Source organism: Pinus tabuliformis, chromosome 9, assembly GCF_031772625.1.
Source record: "Pinus tabuliformis cultivar Carrire ecotype Pingquan chromosome 9, CPIR1, whole genome shotgun sequence".
Classification (NCBI taxonomy): Eukaryota; Viridiplantae; Streptophyta; class Pinopsida; order Pinales; family Pinaceae; genus Pinus; species Pinus tabuliformis.
Genome location: NC_142307.1, coordinates 1,706,302,443 through 1,706,325,097, shown reverse-complemented (window position 1 = coordinate 1,706,325,097; position 22,655 = coordinate 1,706,302,443). Strand labels below are relative to the sequence as shown.

At 37.4% G+C, this 22,655-nt stretch overlaps 1 protein-coding gene across 1 annotated transcript in view; it reads right to left on the bottom strand.

The window, feature by feature from the left end:
* Positions 1-6,429: 6,429 nt before the first annotated feature.
* Positions 6,430-22,655, bottom strand: part of LOC149155469 (ATG8-interacting protein 1-like) — a 42,671-nt gene continuing 26,445 nt past the window's right edge. Inside the window, exon 2 of the mRNA XM_089445614.1 lies at positions 6,430-6,891. Within this exon, the coding sequence (XP_089301740.1) occupies positions 6,799-6,891 (93 nt within the window). The 3' untranslated portion in view covers positions 6,430-6,798. The remainder of the gene's footprint in view (positions 6,892-22,655) is intronic.

The following is a 22,655-nucleotide window of genomic DNA, read 5'->3' as shown; positions in this document are numbered from 1 at the left end:
TTGGATACTTGTACTATTGTTACTACTCTTCTTTCTATTTATACCAGCATTGTAGGTTGTGTGCACACTATGAACCTTAATATCTTTAATTAACTTGGATAAAAATTGATCAGGGTTGTGATAAAGTACCGAGGGAAGGTTTGGGGAGGGACTACATGAGTTGTTGGACAGCGAATCACGACTTTTAGAGGACACATCATTCTCGGAAAACAATCTTCTCATGGTAAAGTGCATATCATCGTTTGGCCTTCCTCGAGGCCCGTGCAACCCATTTCATCTGGCATTCCCATTTTTGCTCATAGGATGGAGTCTCTACTGTTCTTCTAATCCTTTGTCACTATCGTTGTCTCAGCTCCTCCTATGGAACCAATCTTTATCCTTGCACTGCTCTGCAACTTATGTCGACTTCCTTCTCTTTCCCAGTCTTATGGGTTGCTCAATACCACTTCCGCTTGGTGTAGTCCCCTCTGACTTTTATCAATCTCCTATAGAGCTCTTTCCCGCCATTCCTCAGTGATTCGTGATCTTCTTTGTGCCCTTAAATCTTTGGCCCTTCGAAAGTCATCTGCATCCATTTCTTCAATATTTTCATCGCTCCCATTCAGGTAGCATCCCTCCCCTTAGGTCCTCCCCCAGTACTGGGATTTTAAGCTGCCATTGAAGGGTTTTGGAACACTAACAAGTTATCTTCTACCATCAGAGCCTTAACCCACAGCGGAACTTCCCTCAACAGTGTTCCTCGCATCCCGGACTTAAACACGGCCTCCGCCTTAGAAAAGGACTAATGACCCTCCGCAGCGAACTCAATAATATATCCCTCTAATGTGGTATGCACCAAGAAATCTAAAGCTCATGTCAGATCGATGTTAAGCCTATGCATCTCAACTAGATTTGCATGAGTCCAGGGACGCCGAGAACGGTTCTATCTGTTGATCTTTCCCTTTATTCTCAGTCTCTACAACCAGTTGTAGAGCTCCTCTAGGAACTTGCACCATAAAATCTTGTATTGATCACTCACAGGCTCAGCGTACAAAATCTCTTCTTTCAATTGCTTCAAACTTCGTCAGAAAAGATGAGCTTGTTGAGAAGCGAACCGCTCTAATTGTTCATGCCACCAATCTTTAAGCTCCTTAAAGATCCTCAACACCATATTCCAAACCCCTTTGGAAATTTTTAGATCCCATAAACGAAACCATTTGTTGGCGGAAAAATAACATATGGGTTGAGACCCAAGGTTCAGGCACAGGGGCAAACAAAAGCTTTGTTGTAGTCTAGCACCACGCTGGCATTTTCACCTCATCATGGATGAATGAGGCGTCTCACCCGAGGCGTGTCGTGACCTTAGTTAATTGAGGGACTGGAATCAGGCGTTAGGATAAATCTCAAGGAACTAACAATGAAAATAACTCAGAAATATAACAGTTTGGATCCAATCAGCATATACAAAGGATAAATATTAGATAGATGCAAACATATTAAAAATTTTAGAAAACCATAACAAATCGCACACAAAATGCTCAAATTTCCTCGTAACCATGTCTTTCATTAACACCACAGCGATATAATATTACATCAGGCTCAAAGCCCCAGATCGAACATTCATCAACATAACAGAGCAATGTATAATCAAGGCAACCAGATACAAAGCAGGCTCAAACGGCTCCGCAACATCATTCGTGTATCCCACCATCTAACCTCTTCCTTAGCTTTCTCCTAGCCCTTCTTAAGTCTCCCGCTCACTTGAACTGCCACTCTTCTCTTGGATGCTCTGCCTCTTTCCCTTTCGATTGCCTCTGTTGCTCGGCTGTTTCCTACTACCTCAACTGTCAGCTCTCTTCTCCACTCGGTTGTCTTAGTTGCTCAGTGATTTCTTGCTTGAGTCTGGATTCCTCTGGCCATCCTTCCGCAATTGTCGGTCTTTGTCGGGTTCCTTCCTCTGCTCCAATTGTCTCATCCGCAACTTCCCAACGATCATTTCCAGGGAAAATGTGGTCGACTAGTCAAAACTCTATTTTAAAACGAAGGACCCAACAGCGTGTTAAGCCTAACACTCTTCTTTTCTAGGCACTAGTTTCCTAAGAAAAGGGAAAAACATGGTCTTCCCATTGCCAATAAAGGATGTGGAAGTGGTTGTCCCTTTACTCGGTCCACTATTGTGAGAATGAGGCTTATAATGGAAGGGGAGTGATGAGGATAATAGCTCTTCTTATGTGCAGATTGTTTGAATCTTGGTCAACTTTCCTTCTATCTTGATGACCAAATGGAAAGCAAGGATAGAAGAGAAATGTAGCTAGAACTCCTATTCAAATGCCGAAACATAAACCATATATGAAATTTAATTTAAAGGATTTCTTCAATATCACTTACCTCTAGCATTATGTGGAAGGTTTGTTGAAGACATCAACGTACCAATAAATTCTTCTATCCAAAGAATTGTCTGATACAACCAGTAAGCTAATTAATCGTCTTTCCCTATATATGAGCAGGTAGAATGATTTCTGGATGGCGGTTTTGAAAACATCACAGTTTCTGATATAGCTTGTTAGTTTATGTTGGCCCACAATTGGAGTAAAGGGAGTCCCTACACTTCCAAGTGCACCTCACCAACCATGAACTTTTGAGCATTGGTCATGTTGGGTTGCCTCTTGAAATAAAATAAAAAACAAAGTTGTGGATCCAAAGAATCAAGCTTGTCCCCATTGAGATCTTATTGTCGAGTTGGAAAAATGGTTGGCCTAATGGGATGGTAGAAGGAATATTCTAAGGTCATTGAAGGAATTATTGGTATACATATCTTGCATCATCATGGACTTAAAAGTCTTGTTATTGTCCTACAGTTGCTCTGCCAGGAGTTGAATGACAGATTCTGAAACGGATTCAGAGTTCAAAGATGTAACATACATTTTTTAATGCATTTAGAAGCCATAAAGAAAAGAAAATTTTCTTTGCATGATCTGGAGCTCCACCGAAAATATCTTTGAAGCACATATAAAATTATTCTAAAACTAGCAACATGAGAAAATCTTAGCAGAAAGTTGAAATTCTATTAGAAAAAGCAGCTCCAGCCAGAACTAAAATTTTGTTCAAATGGCAATGGAGCATGGATTTGCACAAACATGGAAAGACATGGGCAGGATGAGGTGTTAAAGTATTCCTACTGTTGTTTTTCCACGATCGTGGTGTCTAGGATAGAATCTTAAAATCTACGACGCTACCAAACAAAGGATCACAATGATACTACTTTGCATTGTGGAATATAAACAACAGTAAATCTACTAGTGCACAAGATATAGACAACGTTTTACAATTTTCAACCCAACTTCGCTATATTAATCCAATTGAATAATACAACAGTCTAGGGCTCTCGTAACAGGGATAATGGCCCTCATACATCCACTAGTACAAGAATACAAAACTGGGGCTTAGTGTCAATCCATCGACAATCAATCTACCCTCAACAAGATACTCTGGCCGTCTAGCTGATCTAGAGCTCCTCACAACTGCCTTGGTCATACCCTGTACCAGCTCAGTCCTTCCACCCCCAATCTGCAACACTGCCTCTATCAATGATCCAAGTCCATCTGGTCACTAAACCTCCGCTCTCCAATCTGCTTACTAGTTGATCGTTCGTCCATCAACGCATCAACACATCAAGACTCTAGTCGAGTTGTTCACTACTCCACTTGTGAACAACTCTCCATCTGCCCACTATTGCTCCTTGACTACTCAGGGATTTCAACCCATTGTAGTCTGCTTGTGTTGCTCCCATGAAGACTAACGTAGGGCACGGAGCGCTGCCACCTATCACTGCAAGATGTCCATCTCCCACAATGAACACGCACTAGGAGGACTACCCATCGTCTGCTATAGATGTCCTTCTCCACGCACAAGTATAGCACTGTACAAACTGTGCCTGGTTGATCAAACCCATGAGCTCAACAACTACCACTCTAGCAACCACATAAGCCCATGAATATGGTGCACACCGAGCTCCAACTTGGGCATTATCACGTTGTCCTCCAACAGAACATAAATTCTCAATCCATTATCCACACTTGGTCCACTCTCACGCTGCCCTCCAACAGACCACGAGTGACCAATCCTTATTGTAGCATCTGCTCCTGGTTAGGGCATCCAACCACCTAGGAAACTCCTCCTCTTGGCTGCCACCAGACTTCCAAACCGTCCTCTCCTAGGAACACCATCTACTAGCATCAATTCAACCTTAACACATGAATATAATACATACCTAGCCCTGCTCAGCGTCTGTGTCACCCTGGTGCAGTCTGCTACACACTCAACCTGCACTCACGTTGCCTACACTTGCGTTGCCTGCACTCACACTGTCTACACTCACATTCCTGCACTCGCATTGCCTTCCTTGATGTGTAGACTATGAAAGATGCTTCTTGGATGTGTCTAAATGCCTCACACTTCACCTATTTATAGGCATCAAGTGGCTCCAACGAATTGGTCTTTGGGCACTACTTTAACCTCAAACCGACCTACCCAAGTAGACAAATTTACCCATCTTAACTTCAAAAAATGCATTTCTCTTCAACCACAACTCAGAATCAGATGATTTTCGATGCATCAGATTCGTCTTGATGAGTACTATCATCCTCATCCATCATATGTTGAAATATCTCCATAGTTTTTCCCCAACATCGATGGGTGCAAAACCCCAAGCTTGGGTTTCAAGCCCACAAGACCATTTGTGGAGCTCCTTCCTCCAAAACATTGATCCTCAAGGCTTGGAGTACCTCCCAAGCTACAAATCTCAACACCTACAACCTACAAAACAATTTCTAAAATACCAACATGCTTAACACTCAAACCTCAGTGCAGAGCTTTGTTGATTGTTTGAGAATAATTTGGATGGAGACCCAACAATTGCAGAGCGCTAAAGAGACATGACCTTTGGGTTTGGGTATTGATTAATATAAGCAGAGTTAGTAATGCAAAAACTCATACAAAAAAGTGATATACAAAGGGGATACTAAATGTAAATTTGGCCCTTTCCGAGCGGGCTCAATACAAAAATAAAAAGGAAAAAGATATAATATACTTGAAATTGAATGTTCGTAATTTCTTAAATCAAGAGTATGGTTGTTAAATACAGACCCTTGTCGATGATGACTTAGTTCTTCCAAATTTAATGTAGAGCTACCCGGATGGCATACATAGGGTATAAAAGGTAGGATTTCAACGGAATCATAAAAATAGAGGCTGCACAACAGATGACAAATGGTGAAGACTTTCAAGCATAAAGCAATTTTGAAAGGTGGAAGGTCTGCTGCCAAAAATATCGTCTTATACATAAATTCATAAAAAAAATTGTTTCCTTGAAACCAATCAATAAATCAGAAGAAATTGCATAGATCGACCATAATTGTTTATGCTCCCACAAGACAAAAGGTGGAAACAGCAAAAGATTAATTTTAATTTAGCTCAACCTGCTTCACAGATGCTCGTAAAGATAACTTCTAAAAAGATAAGTTGTTTTGAAAAATAACTCCGGTGAAAAACATTATGCTATTTTTTTGCTTTAACACTCATTTCTTAGCCTTTTTCACTGTTCAGACTATCCAGGATTTGTACAAACTGTACAAAATATAGTTTTCCCCTCCACCTGACCACAAAGATACAGATATTACAAATCAGATAGTATATTCTCCTCATTCAACCAAAGGCGATACCCATTTCACTCAATAAAAGATTTTAGGTACAAATTCACTCAATAAAAGATTTTAGGTACAAATCAATTTGAGGGGCCTAACTAAAGTTCACTGATGATAAATACATACCAAAGCTGCATCTGAAGTTATTCTGAACCCAAAGCACTGTCTAATCTTCAAAAGGAAATTATACAGGTGAATATGCATGAGTTACGTGAGTTTCTGATGTAACCAAGTTGCAATATGAGATGCTTTTAAAAAATTCTTTCCACGTCACTTTCCCCCAAGACCAATTGGAGAGAATCAGAGATTACCGAACTCTTCTCATATCAACAAGCACTAATCTGTGCAAAAAATAACAAAGATGAACCATGCAGTAGACTATACACAGCCATAAAATCTCCTACATCAACTAAAGGCCATACCCATCTTAACTGAATAAAAGGCTCTATGTACAAATCAAGCTTGGAGACCTAAAAGAGTTCACAGATGATAAATCCATACCAAAGCTGCATCTGGACCCATAGAACTAATCAACAAAAGGAAAATATGCAGTTGAATATGCGTATGTTATACGAGTTTCTGATATAACCAAGTCACTCTGTTATGTGGCTTACATTAAATATGAGATATTTTTAAAAAGTTCTGTCCACACCACTTTCACAAGACCAATACGAGAAGTTAGAGAACCCTTCTCATGTTTACAAAGCACTAATCTGCCAAGAAAATTAACAACGTGAACTAAGACGTATAGTATAAAGTCATCTTTCTATCATATTAACAAGTCGCTCTGTTATGCTGTTTACATAAACACAGGATATTTTCAAAAGTTCATTGTCCACATAACTTTTGCCCAGTAAATAGAAGAAAACACCAAACCCTTCCACATCTTTACAAAATACTATCTGTGCAGAAAATTAACATGCCAAACATCAACACCAGCTAGCATACAGTCTTCAACCTGGATTAAGTATTAACTTGATCAGACAAAATCCTACATGTAGAAATAGGTGAATGATCAACCATGCTAAAATCAAAGCCTGCAGCTTCCAAATATAAATTTGCCTGATAATTTTGTGAAAGGAAAATTGCATCCCTAATAATGGCTGATAGAGTTGTTCTACAAAGAGCCATTCCTTACTACTGTCACTTTTCGCCGACCAGAAGCTACTTCCTTCAATCTACTAACTTGGTACAAGAGCTCGCTTATTTTCTGCAAGATAAGCACAAAGAGAAGATAGCATCGACATGTGCAATTATAATTTCACAAAAACAGCTTATTTTGAAAAAAATAAAAACTACACAAAGAATCACTACAAAATGCACAATTAAATTTGCTACTCATATCAAACTACAATCTAACAAAATTGTCTTCTCTCAGCAACATGATCCCAGATGAGGATCATCACAGAGGTCGTTCACTAAAGATGTCAGGCTTCACCTCACATTCTCACAACTAATCTTTCTATTCTTAATTTGACAACACAAATTATGCAAATGGATGTTTGAATTTTAGTCCTTGAATATTTTGGAGAAATATATTAATCTGATCAATAAAAATTGTAATATTTTTGATCAGATTTTCTTCATATCTCATCTTGATGATGGACCACATTTGTCTAGTCTGAAAAATTAATATTTATAAAGTTTAAACCAATGTGAATTGAAGAGAATAATCATGCCATCTTCTAGTCCATCAGCCTGTGGTCTACTGTTAACCCAAGATTAAATTCTGGCAGGTAGGCTCTGGATTTATCAGTTGGTTCAGATGGATTTATAAGCAGGCTGATTGTTTGGTGGATGGTACCAGGTTATTGGCCAGCGAGGGGACATATGTTGTGGGTGGAGGGATTTCTCCAAGCACCTAATGTTTAAAGAGAATTGGAATAATAGGAATAAATCAGAAGGATGATACATTTGCTCATGGGTAATAGGAAGGCAAGAAAATGGCCTCTTATGTCAACATTTTTAGTTAAAAATTGAGAGTTGAAGGTTAAGGATGATTTGTATCACAAATTCTGCATTAATGAATGTCTGGTGTTACCTATAAGCAAGTTGACTCTTGATTGCTGTCATCACCGAAATTGTATGGAATTTCTGGTTTGTGTCTGATTAATGTGTGAAGTTTTTTTGGTAGAGACATACATTTGACCTGCCTCATTTCTGTGGTGCTTTGGCACGTGTTCATCATATTTTGGGTTTTTTTGCACACCAGATTCATCCAATTTTCCATATCCGGGAGTTGGCGACATACTTTTTAGAGTATTGCCATATGAAATAAGTCATCTGTTTTACTCCCTATGTATATTGTGAGCTTCCCAATCCATGTTTCTAGATGGGATTCTATTGCATTTTGGTGGTAGCCTCTGATAATATTTCTTATAGTGCTATCAGGAGTGCCTGATTACATGTTTGTGTGACTTGAACTGCTTTAAAGTGATTCAAAACTACCGTGAAGCTTTGGAAGTGTTAACCTCCAGATTCACCTATAGCAACAGGAGGGTTAAAAGCCAGCTAGCTTTCATCAAGGTGGTGTTCAGAGTTGGCTTTCACACAGGTCAGAGATGCCTTCCATGGAGATCAGCTACAGGTTTTTCGGTGATTTGAGTTTATTTCAGAGGCAGAGGCATATTCATCAATTTCACGGAAAATTGCTATTTTTTTCAGTCTTCCTGTTTTTTTGGATATAGAGTTCATCAGTCCACATGTCAGAAATGATTACATATTTTGGATCCTTGCGAGTTCATGATGACAATGAGTTTTTGCCTGGTAACATGCAAGACATTGCTATTTTTAGCAATTAGAGTTTCGGGGCTCATATGATGATTCCGAACATATATCCAGATTCCTTGCAGAAAATTGAACACGATGAGCCTGATTTCATAGACATGCGAAGAGTTGCTAACTTTAGCAATGCCTAAATTTAGGCGTGCTATATTTGGCAGGGTTCTCCTAGCAGTTCCCCACATTTTTCATCTTTTCCTATTTTTAAGAAGGGCTGCTATTTTTGGCACGTTTATTTATAGCAGGTCTATTCATAGCAGGTGTGGTCACCATGTAGGATGACAAGTGGTAACAGGAGAAGGTACCACATGGCAGTGATATCACAATGATGTGGCAATGGGTGCCATCTCATGAGATCTAACCTTGTGTGCCTTGTTGGGACTTGATTTTACTCATCCTCACTTCAGTTTAGACATCTCCAGTTATTCAGTTAAAGTGAGGACACATGAACATATACGAGGAAGTGCACATGAACATGGTCGAGTTTCACATGAAGGTGTTGGAAAATGTAGCTATGCTCAGTCTTCATAATTCCTGTTGTACTTGTAAATTGTAAATACAATATTGTATAGCATGTTCATCATGCTTGATCAAAGAAGAAAACCATTTATAAAAAGAATAAATTTGAATTGGTGTTCAAAATAATTTTTCCTCCTTTTGTGCCAAGTTGGCTCCTCATCAAGGCAACATTTCGCATGGCCAAGATGCCTATAAATATGGACCTACTCGCATCCTCCTAGAGCAAGCAATCCAAACTTGCTTCTGTGATTCCAGTGAAGAAGGTTGAAGCATTTTCAAGACAAATTCGAAGCCTCACCATTCCTGTTTTAGCTCGCTGTCAATTCTGATAAAAGGCCAAAGTGATGGACTATATTTTCAGATTGAAGTCCCTTCAGCACATTAAGTCTAATAAATCCGGATTTTGAGGTCTGTCTTCTCTATGGAAGAAATCTGAATACTATGTGAAAAGGGCAATCGAAAATTTTGTGGAAGATATCCGAATTGATGGACAGAAGTCTGTATCCTTGATAAGAAGCCGAATCTATAAGTCTGTGGCAGAGCATTTCGTTGCAATCGGACCTTGAAGTCGATTCTTCATATTAATCTTAGAGGGCTGACTTGGCACAAGGAGGTTTGACAAGCAACAAATCTGGTTTGTTTGTCTTGACTTTGTATCTCCTGTTGAATTGACTATTTTTTTAAGAAGGTTGCTGGGTTTTTCCCTTTTGAGGGTTTTCCCAGGGTAGATATTGTCTCTTGTTTCTTGTGCATTGTGATCTCTACTTTCTATGCTTTGTTATTGATTAAATTTCTTAAGTATAATTATTTGATGATAATTGAAGAAACTAACATAATCACAAGTAATTATCATAAGTTCAGAAATAATAAATTGTTCTAGATCCTCTTGCTTCCCAGGATTTCCAACAGAAGGCACCTCGTTGGGACTTGAGTTCGATTATCTTCACTTGTATTCAAATTTCAGTTAACCAAATGCAGGGCAACTTCACTATACTTCGTGTGAGTTGAGGGTACATGGCTCTTGCTCCACTTCACTTCTCTTTTGGACAAGTTAATGAAGGCACATGACTCTTAGCTAGGCACCTCTTTTAGGAAGATCAAAATCTAAAAAATGAGGACACAAGGATGATTGTAAAGCAGAGAGTTTCTTTGACAGCAAATCAGCAGCACTTCACCTCCATCCCTTCTCTTCTTATTTTCTTGTTATCTATACTCTTTGCAGGGCAAGGTATTGCAATCAATCTTATATTTCATCTCCATGATACAGCTAATCTCTTGAACAATACAAAGACAAAATTTGACCATGCTCTTGCAGCTTTTCAACTTGTGGACATGATATTTCATGTTCTATGCGGTGGTGTAGATAGCCTTTTGCCTTTATTTTTTATTTTATCAATTACCTAGAGCACATATTCATCTACCTTTTCTCTCATATTTTGCTGAAGGTTAAAATTATCTCATATACTTTAAATTATCAACTTCCTTAAGTCTTTGGCTACTTAATTGCCTGCCAAGGATCCATTTTTATGTGTTGATTTCTTATACTAGCGTGCATATTTTTAGTCGATTTTAAGCGCATGAGAACTAGGGACCAACACACCACCTTGCCCTCCCACTGTTGAGAAATCTAGGGGCAGCAAGTGTAAGTGATTTCTCTTGCTTGATAACTGTTTGTGATGTGATTTTACTTCTTTAGATTAGCTTCTTCTTCACTTGATTATATTAGTGTTTTCTTCAGCAAACTGCTACCAAACCATAATGAACATTGAGACAAAGGACACAAGTTATAGGCGATCAGCAAGGGCCAAAACCTCTCCAATATTGAGAGGAAAACCCACAGAATTCTTCTTCTTATAGTCTTCAATTGACGAATTCCAATACCTAGACCCTTGACCAACAACCTCTCCAAGATCAAGTCAATCCTTGCTTCAAGTCAAAGTCAATTTCTTCTTTGATATTGCTTCAATCTTCCCATCATCCTTAACCCTCGGCCCTGCAATCCCGGTCTGAAATTTTCGGCCCTCCTTCCTGCAATTCTTGGCCCCCTGCAACTGACTGTTCTTTTCACACATGTGACAAGATTAGGGCTCTTTTAACCCTCTTTCTCCTTCGCTAGACTTGGGCTAGTTTCTTAGTGAATTAGACCTGCAAGATAGATCATTTCCTTGCCTTGATTCGGTCTTTTTGAGGTGACTAGATTTCTGATTTGCAACAGCAAAATGTGCCTTAGCTTCCTCACACGTGTGGAGAGAAAATAACCCAAAAACAATTCAAAAATTCGTCATTTCTTCTCTTCCTTTGTCCTTCTCTTCTTCGCTCCTTTTCTCCTTCTTGTGATCGAGTGTCAAGTGTGATAAGTGTGTCCTTGAATGAGGCCAAGACCTTCCTTATATAGGCTCCTTGTCACTTGATATGAGGCCGAATTGTCTTTGTTTAAGGCCGACTTGTTGCTGGTCTAGCCGACTTAATTGATAGCCCTTGACTTGATCTTGGAGGGTCATTTTGACTCTTTCTTTGACTCAAATAATTTTCTAACAATATGTAACATGCCCCAAATGGGTCTTTTATACATGACAATGACTCAATAACAAACCCTAAGAGCTCACAATGGGAGCTTGACCTAAAAATAAATTTCCTTGAGCATGAAACCCATGCCTCAAGATCAACAATAATAAATTTATTTTTCTCATTGTATCAAATATATGAAACTCTTGATTACATATGTCATTATGAAGACCGAACCTAGTTACTTATTTCATCACTCCCACTTAACTAGGGAGGTATTCATAATCCATACAAGGCATTTGGACATTCTCAATCTGAAGAATTCTCATATGAGGAGTCGGATTGGTAACCCATTTGTATAGCATCATATCATCTAGCATTGTCACATAGCTCTATCTCTCCACAAGATTAGAGCACAATGTTGGCAAGACCAATGATTTATAGACACCTTCATCGTTGTTTCTCAAGGAACATACCCCACCCGAGTGTTCACAAGGTATGTCCTTCCAGGACTATTTTTATCTTGGATTCCCAGTCCTCAGAATATCGGACCTCTACGACTACTCTTATCTCGGATGCCCTACTTGGATGCCAAATTCTTACCCAATCCTCCATCCTTTTCTTCCCAAGTGAAGACAAGAATGATGTGTCTATTTCTCCCTCTCAACTTGGGAGGATATACCCATTCCAATGAAAGAATGTACCCATTCCTATAAAAGGAATGTACCCAAGCTCCCTCTTAACCAAGGACTTGTCCAAGCTCCTTCTTAGCCTAGGGACTTGCTTCCAAGTTTCTACTAAATCAGAAACTTGCTTCCAGGCTCCCTCTTAACTAGGGACTTGTTCCTAGCAGCAGCTCTTTTATTCATTGGTGGAGATCATGGGACCTTCAATTGCTTGTATAGCTCCTCCATTCGATGTCATGAATTTCATTTTTAATATTATGGAGCCTTCATATTTGGGACTTCTATGTAGGGCATCGGCCATCCATCACTTTCCTTCTTGAATCAGGGCAATCATGTCATCCTTCCTTTCATCGGAGAGTGATCCATTAGACCATATTTGGCTTTTCCTCATACAGCTACCTTTTTCACATCATGTCTCCTTTAGGATCTTCCATCCTTCCACATGAGTATCAGTTGTAGATGACATCCACACTTCTCTTTAGGTAGCCCTGTATTAGCCCATCCAGATATTATTCAAAAATCAGAAATGAACATCAAATCAAAAATTACCTTTTGTGATGGCCCTTCATCATGACATATGTTTGTTGCAACATCAACATCCTGCATTCATATTGACACATCTCCAAGATATTCATTTGTCAAGGGTCTTCTTTCTTTTCAGACTTTTCCAAGGTCTTCATATCTTTCCCATGGAGATATCATAGTCAATTCTTCTAGTCATTGGATGTTGATTTCCTTCTCCATAATTACATCTTTCGCAGTCTCTTTTTTTACTTTATTCACATATTACTTCCCAGGAACGCCCAATCATAGTTCCTTCATTTTTGTCAACCACCTCATACTTCGTATGAGGACATATTATGTTGATTTCATCTAAACTAATATGTGACCCAAGCCTTCATGCATCCTTTTAATGAAAGGGATCATTTTCCCTTGATATTGCTCATGAGGTAGAGCATGCATCCTTACTATCTGCAACTATATAATGACATGACTTGACTCATTGAACATATGCATACATACCTCTTTTCTTCTTTGGTCATCTAGACTTCCTTCAGCAGCTTCCTGTCCTTGATTGAGAGTGCTTCAATCATCTTTGACATGTTGCATTCCTTTGTCATCATACCATCATTCTTCCAAATAGTGAATCCCATCCAAGGTGGTATTCTTAGCAAGACACTTTTTCTTCCAAGAGATGAACCTTCTAATGAAGATTCCTATGAAGGATCTTGAACATCCTTGTCCTGCAAATGCTCCTTTCTAATGATGTATGATGAGATCTATACTAGATGACTTCCTTCTTCCATAAGTGTTACTTATGCTTCTAATGAGGTCACCAAGGGCTACTTTTTCCTATGATTACTGCTGCAAGTATGTAGATTTTTACTTCAGCTATGACATGAGCTCTTGCTTCAATTTTTTTTCTTTCTATGATGCCTTCTTACTAAGATGCGTCCTATCATTTTTCAACCATGGCAGAGGTCCTTCATCTTTTATTTTTCCTTGCTATCCGTCTACATTAAGGGTCTGTATAGTTCCCTTCTTCCATCATGCCTCTCAAAGGATCAGCCCATCCATCTTTTACTTCTTGTACCTGCAATACTAATTAACAAGTACCCCAAGCAAAATATGATACCAAAACATGATGTCAAGTTATCCTTCTAGGGTTTCTATGCAACCAAGTGGTCATCCTAGGGTTTATTGGGTTCAAACCCTAAATCATATTACGTCACACTAGGGTTTCTCTCATGCCCTAAAATCCTAACAAACCCTAGAAGTCAAATCATAGGGAACAAGTACTTTAAGATTCGGGTTTCTTAACAGTAAGAAAAATATCATACATACCTTATGGTTACTTATCTTTGTCGAGATGACTTGCATTTTTCAGATGCCATCTTCATTGATTTCTTTTCGAGTGTGAGATATTCTTCACTGTACTCATCTGTTGATTCTTCCAAGTATATGATTGCCACAAAGACTTTGTTTACTGAACTTGGATCTATGTTCCTATAGCTTCACGGATCTTCATACAAGTGATATTTGAAAGCATATCAATTTTTTCTCTCTGGAGATGATACAGTTTCGACATCTGCTTGATGACTATATTTCTTCAGAGTTGCTTGCTCGGATCTTTCAAACTTCATTACAGTGATCAGATATATATATGAGATAGGTGACTACCACATGTACTCGGTCACCACAGGATTTTAACTTGTAAGTATATTAGAGAAGTGATGGCACAGGGACATCTTGAAGATGAGATCTATGCTATCACAGAGATATAGATAGATGTCTTTCGGATTAATCACATTATCAGGGTTTGGTCAATGTTTCGAACCAACTAATGTGGTCCACCCTTAGGACAAGGTGAAGAATCAATCGATCTTAAGGAATAAATAGCATGGATGCATCCTTGCCCAGAATTCGCTGTTGAAAACTAGCCGCTGGTAAATTAGTTAATAAGGTAAGTAAAATATTATTAATTATTAGAGGTGGGGAGTTATTTATTAAAATAATAATATATATTTGGTTAAAAACTAGCTGTTAGGAATAAAAATAAATATAAAATATTAAAATATTATATATTTATTTAAAAACTAGTTTTAGGAATAAATAAATATTATATTAATTTTAATAATTAATTAAAGTGTTAAAATATTATATATCTATTTAATATTAGGTCTATTAAACAGAGAATCCATAAGAATGCTGCAAATATTAGACATAATCGATCCCACTCATCAGCCCTAGCTGAGCATGCAAAGAAAACAAAACACCATGTCTGCATTGAAGAATCCAAAGTCATTGCCAGGGTTGATCACTTCCACCATAGGAAGCTTAGGGAAGCGATTGAGATTGAAAGGCATGCCAAAAATCTTAATAGGGATGATGGTTGGAAATTAAGTAAGAGTTGGATTTCGGCTCTCACTTCTTGATTTTACCTCCCTTTCTTCTCCCTAGTTATTTTTATTTCTAGCTTATTTTTAGGTTTTTATTTTATTTGTACTATTGTTTTCTTCATTCGTTTTACTTATGAATCTTTTTTCTTGTTTCCTCCTTTTATATTATACATTTTATGTAACCCTCTAGATATTAGTTACTATCTCGTTTCATCTCTTAAACTTCATTTATCTGAATTTTTATAAAATTTGAGTCTTTCTCTAATTTTTATTTCTCACAATATTATTATTAGGTCAGTTAATATATCTATTATATGTATATAACTTTTTATATTTAATAATAATAAGTAACCTCTTTTTCAGTTTCATATTTTAATTTATAGAATTATTTCTTAAGCTATAACTTGAGTTCTATACCTTGATCCTAGGTATATTTTATTTTGGATTAAGTTCGACCCAAATAATATTTTATAAATTGATAATATCTAATTACTTATTAAAACATTAAAATAAAATATTTACTCCAAAATAGATTTTAAAACTTTAATATAATATTTCACTTACCTTATTCATTAATTATTAAAATATTGGAATTAAATATTTTATAACAGCTAGTTTTAAATAAATATATAATATTTCAACACTTTAATTAATTATTAAAATTAATATAATATTTATTTATTCCTAACAACTAGTTTTTAAATAAATATATAATATTTTAATATTTCATATTTATTTTTATTCCTAACAGCGACTTTTTAACCAAATATATATTATTATTTTAATAAATAACTCCCCACCTCTAATAATTAATAATATTTTACTTACCTTGTTAACTAATTTTCCAGCGGCTAGTTTTCAACCGCTAATTCTGGGCAATGATGCATCCATGTTATTTATTCCTTAAGATCGAATGATTCTTCACCTTGTCCTGAGGATGGACCACATTAGTTGGTTCGAAACATCGACCAATTCCTGATAATGTGATTAATCCGAAAGACATCTATCTACATTATGGATCACAAAAGTCTTAAGATCTAACATGTAGAGATATGTTCTTCATCCTTTTAGCAAGTTTGAATTTTTTACAGAGAACAACCATATGCATGACCAGAGGGTGATACGGTCTATGAATCCAAATTTTACAAAGATGAGAATCTGATCTACATATGCCCAAATCAGGTTTTGGAATCCTTGATGAATTTTGGATTGATGCTACCTCAGAATCTCGGATCTGTAGTTGTTGTAGGATTGACTTCATGTAATGGTGCCAATAATCAGACTTTCATTCCTTTTTGTAGTTAATTATGGTCTTCAAAAGATGGTTGCCTTCTTTTTTTCAATATCTCGACTCTTGACTGTAATTCGGTGCTACTTTAGTGGAGGATGCCCTAGATTCTCCATGAGTGATAGGATTTATAGCCCAAGAAAATTAATCCTTCTCTTCTTGAATATCCTTTATTGAGTTTCCCTTCTTTGACTTGTCACCTTAGCTCTAATTCCATGTTGAGAAATCGAGGGGCAGCAAGTGATTTCTCTTGCTTGATAATTGTTTGTGATGTGATTTTACTTCTTTAGATTAGCTTCTTCTTCACTTGATTATTATTAGTGTTTCCTTTATCAAAGACGGACCAAAACATAATGAACAATGAGACAAAGGACACAAAATATAGGCGATCAGCCATGGCCAAACCCTCTTCAATCTTGAGACGAAACCCACAGAATTCTTTTTCTTATAGAGTCTTCAATTGACGAATTCCAATACCTAGACCCTTGACCAATAACCCCTCCAAGATCAAGTCAATCCTTGCCTCAAGTCAAAGACAATTTCTTCTTTGATATTGCTTCAATCTTTACTTCATCCTTAACCCTCGGCCCTGCAATCCTGGTCTGAAACTTTCGGCCCTCCTTCCTGCAATTCTCGGCCCCCTGCAATTGACTGTTCTTTTCACACGTGTGACAAGATTAGGGCTCTTGAAACCCTCTTTCTCCTTCACTAGACTTGGACTAGTTTCTTAGTGGATTCAGCCTGCAAGATAGATCATTTCCTTGCCTTGATTCGATCTTCTTGAGGTGACTAGATTTCTTATTTGCAATAGCAGAATGTGCCCTAGCTTCCTCGCACGTGTGGAGAGATAATAACCCAAAAACAATTCAGAAATTTGTCCTTTCTTCTCTTCCTTCATCTCTCTCTTCTTCGCTCCTTTTCTCCTTGTGATCGAGTGTCAAGTGTGAGAAGTGTGTCCTTGAATGAGGCCGAGACCTTTCCTTATATAGGCTCCTTGTCACTTGATATGAGGCCAAATTGTCTTTGTTTAAGGCCCACTTCTTGTTGGTGTAGCTGACTTGATTGATAGCCCTTGACTTGATCTTGGAGGGCCATTTTGACTCTTTCTTTGACTCAAGTAATTTTCTAACAATATGTAACATGCCCCACATGGGTCTTTTATACATGACAATGATTCAATAACAAACCCTAAAAGCTCACAATGGGAGCCTGACCTAATATCCTTGAGCATGAAACCCATGCCTCAATCAACAATAACAAATTTATTTCTCTCATTGTATCAAATATATAAAATCTTGATTACATATGTCATTATGAAGACTGAAGCTAGATACATATTTCAACACCCCCCACCGAGATTGTAAAAGCACCAATCCAAACAGAGAGGCAATCAGCTAGTGATCTTTGGGCTGATTGCTTACTAGCTATCATTTGAAAATTCTTGCAGAAGGTCTCAGGATTATTGCTGTTCTGTGGCTGTGGATTCAAGTGATAACAATAACTATTCACAGGATCTACTTTGAAAAGGTTACAAAATTCTGAAACATCGATTTGCTTCTGTACTGCATTTGGTAAGAAACATTCCACAGATAGCAGATAGATAAGATACGATCATTTTTAATAATGATTGACAAACTACCAAAAAGTTAATGGGACTAAAAGTGTACATCCAGTGTAGCCATAATGTAAGAGTGTGATGGCATCTCCTAGATCAATACTAAAAGTGAAAAATGATAAAGATCTGTAGGAAGTAATGATGAAATATGTCGGAATCATGGGAACTTGTGAATCAGTCCACAGACCTACAAGCAAATCCAACTAAAATTTTCTACCTCATTATTTGAGGAAGCCACTCTTTCATAGATATCTCTTTAGCTGTTGATGAACTTGGTAGATGATCAGTCATCACAGATAGTAGATATACAATTCGCTACACATATTGGATTTTATTTTCTATAATTTTGGGTTTTTTTGTTTGTAAATAATACTAAAAACCTGCATTTTCCTTTCTTTACTGGGAAAACTAAGAAAACAGAAAGATTGAGTAATATTTATCGGTGTTGTAGCTGTTGAAATGTGTAACTAGGTTCGAACTTCAGCCTTTATAATGTCTACTGTAATCATGATTTTTTATATTTGATATTAAAGAGAAGAATTTTATTATTGTCATTCTTGATGCATGGGTTTCATAGTCAAAATAAATTCATTTATAGGTCAAGCACCCATTGAGTGCTTCTAGGTTTGTCATAGAATTATGAAGTCAAAAGAGTCATTGTCATACATGTAAGACACATTTGGGAATGTTGTATCTTGTAAAGGAAAATTTTGTGAAGTCAAAAATGTCATAAAGACCCTCCAAGACCTTGTCAAACAAGTCGGCCTACAAGAAGGATCAAGTCGGCCTCAAGGACAGCAATTCGACCTCCTAAGAAGCCTATATATAAGGGAACCTCAACTTCATTTGAAAGCACAATTCGATCAAGCAAGAAGTTCGATCTCCTCAAGAAAGAAGCTGGAAAAGGACAAAAATCAAGGAAAAGAAGAAAGAAAAGAAAGATCAAAGTTTTGGACCTCTTTCTCTCTCTTGTTAGGGTTTCTAAAGTAGCTGCTAGACCGAAATTGCAGAAGTTTCTGGGGAAGTCAAAGTTGCAGAAGAAACTGTTGGGGAAATCAAAGTTGCTGGGGAAGTCGAAGTTGCTGGGAAGACAAAGTTGCAGTTAGGTCACAAGTGCTAAAGGTCGAAGTTGTTGGAAGTTTCTGGGTCGAAGTTGTTGGGTCAAAGTTGTTGGAAGTCGCTGGATCAAGATGGCTGGAACCTGCTAGGTCAAAGTCGCTAGAAAAGTTCATCGAGAAGGAGAAGTTTGACTTGGTCTTTGACAAGGGTCTTATGTCTTGGAATTCGTCATCTGAACATTCTATAAGAGAAGAATTCTTGTGGGTTTTCTTTTCAAGACAAGAAGTTTTCGCCCTGGCTTGCACCCTATATTTTGTGTCCACTTGTCTCATTGATCTTCATTGTTTGGTAGTTGTTTGATGATAGCAAACACAATAATAATCAAGAGAAAGAATAAGCTAATCAAGTTAAGTAAAAATACATCACAAGCAGTTATCAAAGTAAGAGAAATCAAATAATCTAGCTGCCCCTAGATTTCTCAACAGTAGTTTCTCTTCATTCGTATGTTATTGCATTTTACTAATGCACATGACAAGAACAATTAAATACCTTTCTGTGCAATGATATCAATGAATGCAATTTGAAATGCTGAATGGAATTTTATGGCATGTCAGTTTTCCCTGGATGCACAGGATTTGTAGATTTTGCATCTGTTCTCTTTCCTGTAATATTCTGTGATGATGAATAGAGAGAGCTCCGAAATCATTTGAATTTCCAGGATAACCATAAATCAGCATCAGAGATTGTGCACTCTCTCAGGGTGGTAATGCATTGCCTTTCATTGGGATTGTTCATTGCTGGACTTCAGAATAAGAGGGCCACATGAAGCTAAGTGTAAACTGGCTTTATCGAGCTGATATTAGAGAGGCAAAAGGTTTTGCTTGATGCTACACTGAATTAGGTCTTCTATTCATTTCACAAAGATGAGATATCAACTGCTTCATTGCTTCATCATATAAAGATGCATTTCTCAGGGAAGGCATTGAACTTCCTTCAGGCATATATCCATTTGTGTGTAGGAAGTGTAGGAGAGTTTATGACACTGCAAAAAGGTGTTCATGGTGATTAACTGATCAAGACTATACTGATGTAAGTATTCCCATGTCATACCTTGTTAGATGCTGGAAATAGGGCACTTGTTTAGTTTTTTCTATTTGTAAATTTGCATGTATTGTTGGGTATGCTAAATGCCAATAGAAACGGATTGAGGAGTGTACACTTCAGGCTTCAATGCCAATAGCTCTTTCAACACATTAAACATATAGAACTCTTCCTTTTCTTTATCTTGTTGTGGTATATCCAGACCTTTCTTGATCTGAATATCCCAACAATTCTCGTCAATATTCACTTAACATTACCATTGGATTCCATGTTTCTGGGTCGGAGTAAAGGAGCCACAACCAAACAAATAAGAAGAACTCAGAAATATACCTCATAGAAAGTTGAGTGACTGTGCAGCCTTATATGGAACTCATCTGGTAGATGAATACACCGGGTGGAGCTATTAGCCCATAAGCATTACTTCCTACTGTGATTCCTTACCTAGTAGTTTCAGACAAACAATATACGATGTGTTATTCCACACTATCTTCACATGCTTTCAATATTTTTCAATGTGATCTTTGCCACCACAGTGACCATGAGTTGGTGGTCAGGGTAATGGACCAATTGCGCTGCCTTTTTCATTAGCAAGAGTCTTCCTATTGCATTTCCTTACCTTGCACCTTCAAAACAACATTATACAGTCTGTTATTCCACACTATATTCACATGCTTTCTATATTTTTCAATGTGACCCTTTCCCAATGCCACCATAGTGACCATGACTTGGTGGGCAGGGTAATGAACCAATTGTGCTGCCTTTTTCATGAGCTTGAGTCATTGAACTACATGCAGATACATAATACTACTATAGAACCATAGCATACATAATCTATGGATTCTACAATAATTAAAGTTTCTCTCTATATTTTCCAATCGAGGTTGTTTGTTTACTTCTTTTCTTTTTTATCATGACAATCAAATTTGGTTGTGTTTATTTGTTTTATGCAATTAAGCAATGGTCTTGTACACCAAATGTGTAATTAAAGGCATTGGTCTCATGGCCTCATGTCCCTACTCAAATAATTTAGGGTAGGCTCTCATTAGCTTTGGATCAAATCTAAGCACTACATCCCACAGGATGATAGGATATGTAAGCTATGTCATATGCAAAAGATGAAATCTGAGTCAACATTCCATTTTCAGATACCTTAACTACTATGATATCAAGCAGACGTACCACTGCCTTTTCTGTCAATTGAGGAGATTGTTGGAAAAAATGGTAGCCATGGTCAGTATTTTCATCTTGGAAAAGAAATGGGAAATTTGAATTTTTAAATTTGCCTCCAAATTTATTTCATGTTGTCTGTTGAAATTTGGTACCGGAGGACAGGTGGTTCCCTTAGGCTTTGATCTTTGGCCTAGGGAAAAGTGTCCAAAAAGAATTTAATTTTTCTCCTAAAGTGACTTTATAATTTTATAAAGTTAAATCTAATTTAAAAGTGACTTTAAGTGATAAAGTTACTAAGTCTAATTTTAAAGTGACTTTTATAAAGTCAATGAAAAATTAGAAAGGAAAAGTGACTTTGGAAATAAATGACTAAGTGGGTCTTTATTAAAGTGGGGTGAATTAAAATATAAAAAGTGAGATTTAAATGAGCATTTAATCTCAGTCATTGATCTAAATCTATTTCAGCCATTGGATTTAGAGATCACCCAAAAGTCACTTGGGTCACCCAAAAGTCATTTGGAGTTATATTAAGAGAGGAAAAGGAGGAAAAGATCACATTCGATTCAATTCTTTCATGAGCAGATTGGGAGAAGGAGAGCAAGAGAGATTTCTGAGCAGGGAGGAGAAGGAGACAGCAGCTTGGCACACATTCCAAGGCAGCAGTTGAGCAGATTTGTACAGCTGATTCAACACACAGTGAAAGACAGATTTTGGCATGATTTTCGAGGAGAGGTTTGCACAAAAATCGAGGAGCAGTTTGCTGGTTTTTCTGCACGCAAAACGAGGGCCATACAGCAGCATTTAATGCTGAAAGTGGGCACGAAAATCAAGGAGACCGTACAGCATTTATTGCTGTCCTGTTTGCTGTAATTTCCAGTTTGCTGTGAAGCATGGGAAAAAAGATAAGTTGTAAATTTGCTTGCTGATTTTTTTGCTGAAAATTTCTCACTGTAAAAGGCAATTTTCAAAAATAAAAAAGAGCTCTCAAACTGGTTTTCCCCAAGAGTTGTAGGGGGTTTTTCCAGGGTCGCATTGACCAAAAAACTCAGTGTTTAAATGTGTTTTAATGGCTTTTTATTACTGCTGATTTTTATTTCTGCAATTTCCAGCATTCTGTAAAATTTCCAGAATTTGTGTTTTCAACAAATTTATTTTTTTCAGCTTGTTAAATGTATGGCTATGGGAAAGGGCATTTAACTATATGGAAGAAATAAGGAGAAACTGAAAACCGGGGTGGGAAATGAGAAATTTCTACATTGTCCTCATGATGTTTTAGGTCGACTGGGCCCCTAAAAAGCACCCCTTCGACCCCCCAGTTGAAGAGTATATAAAGGAGATCATTTCTCCTCA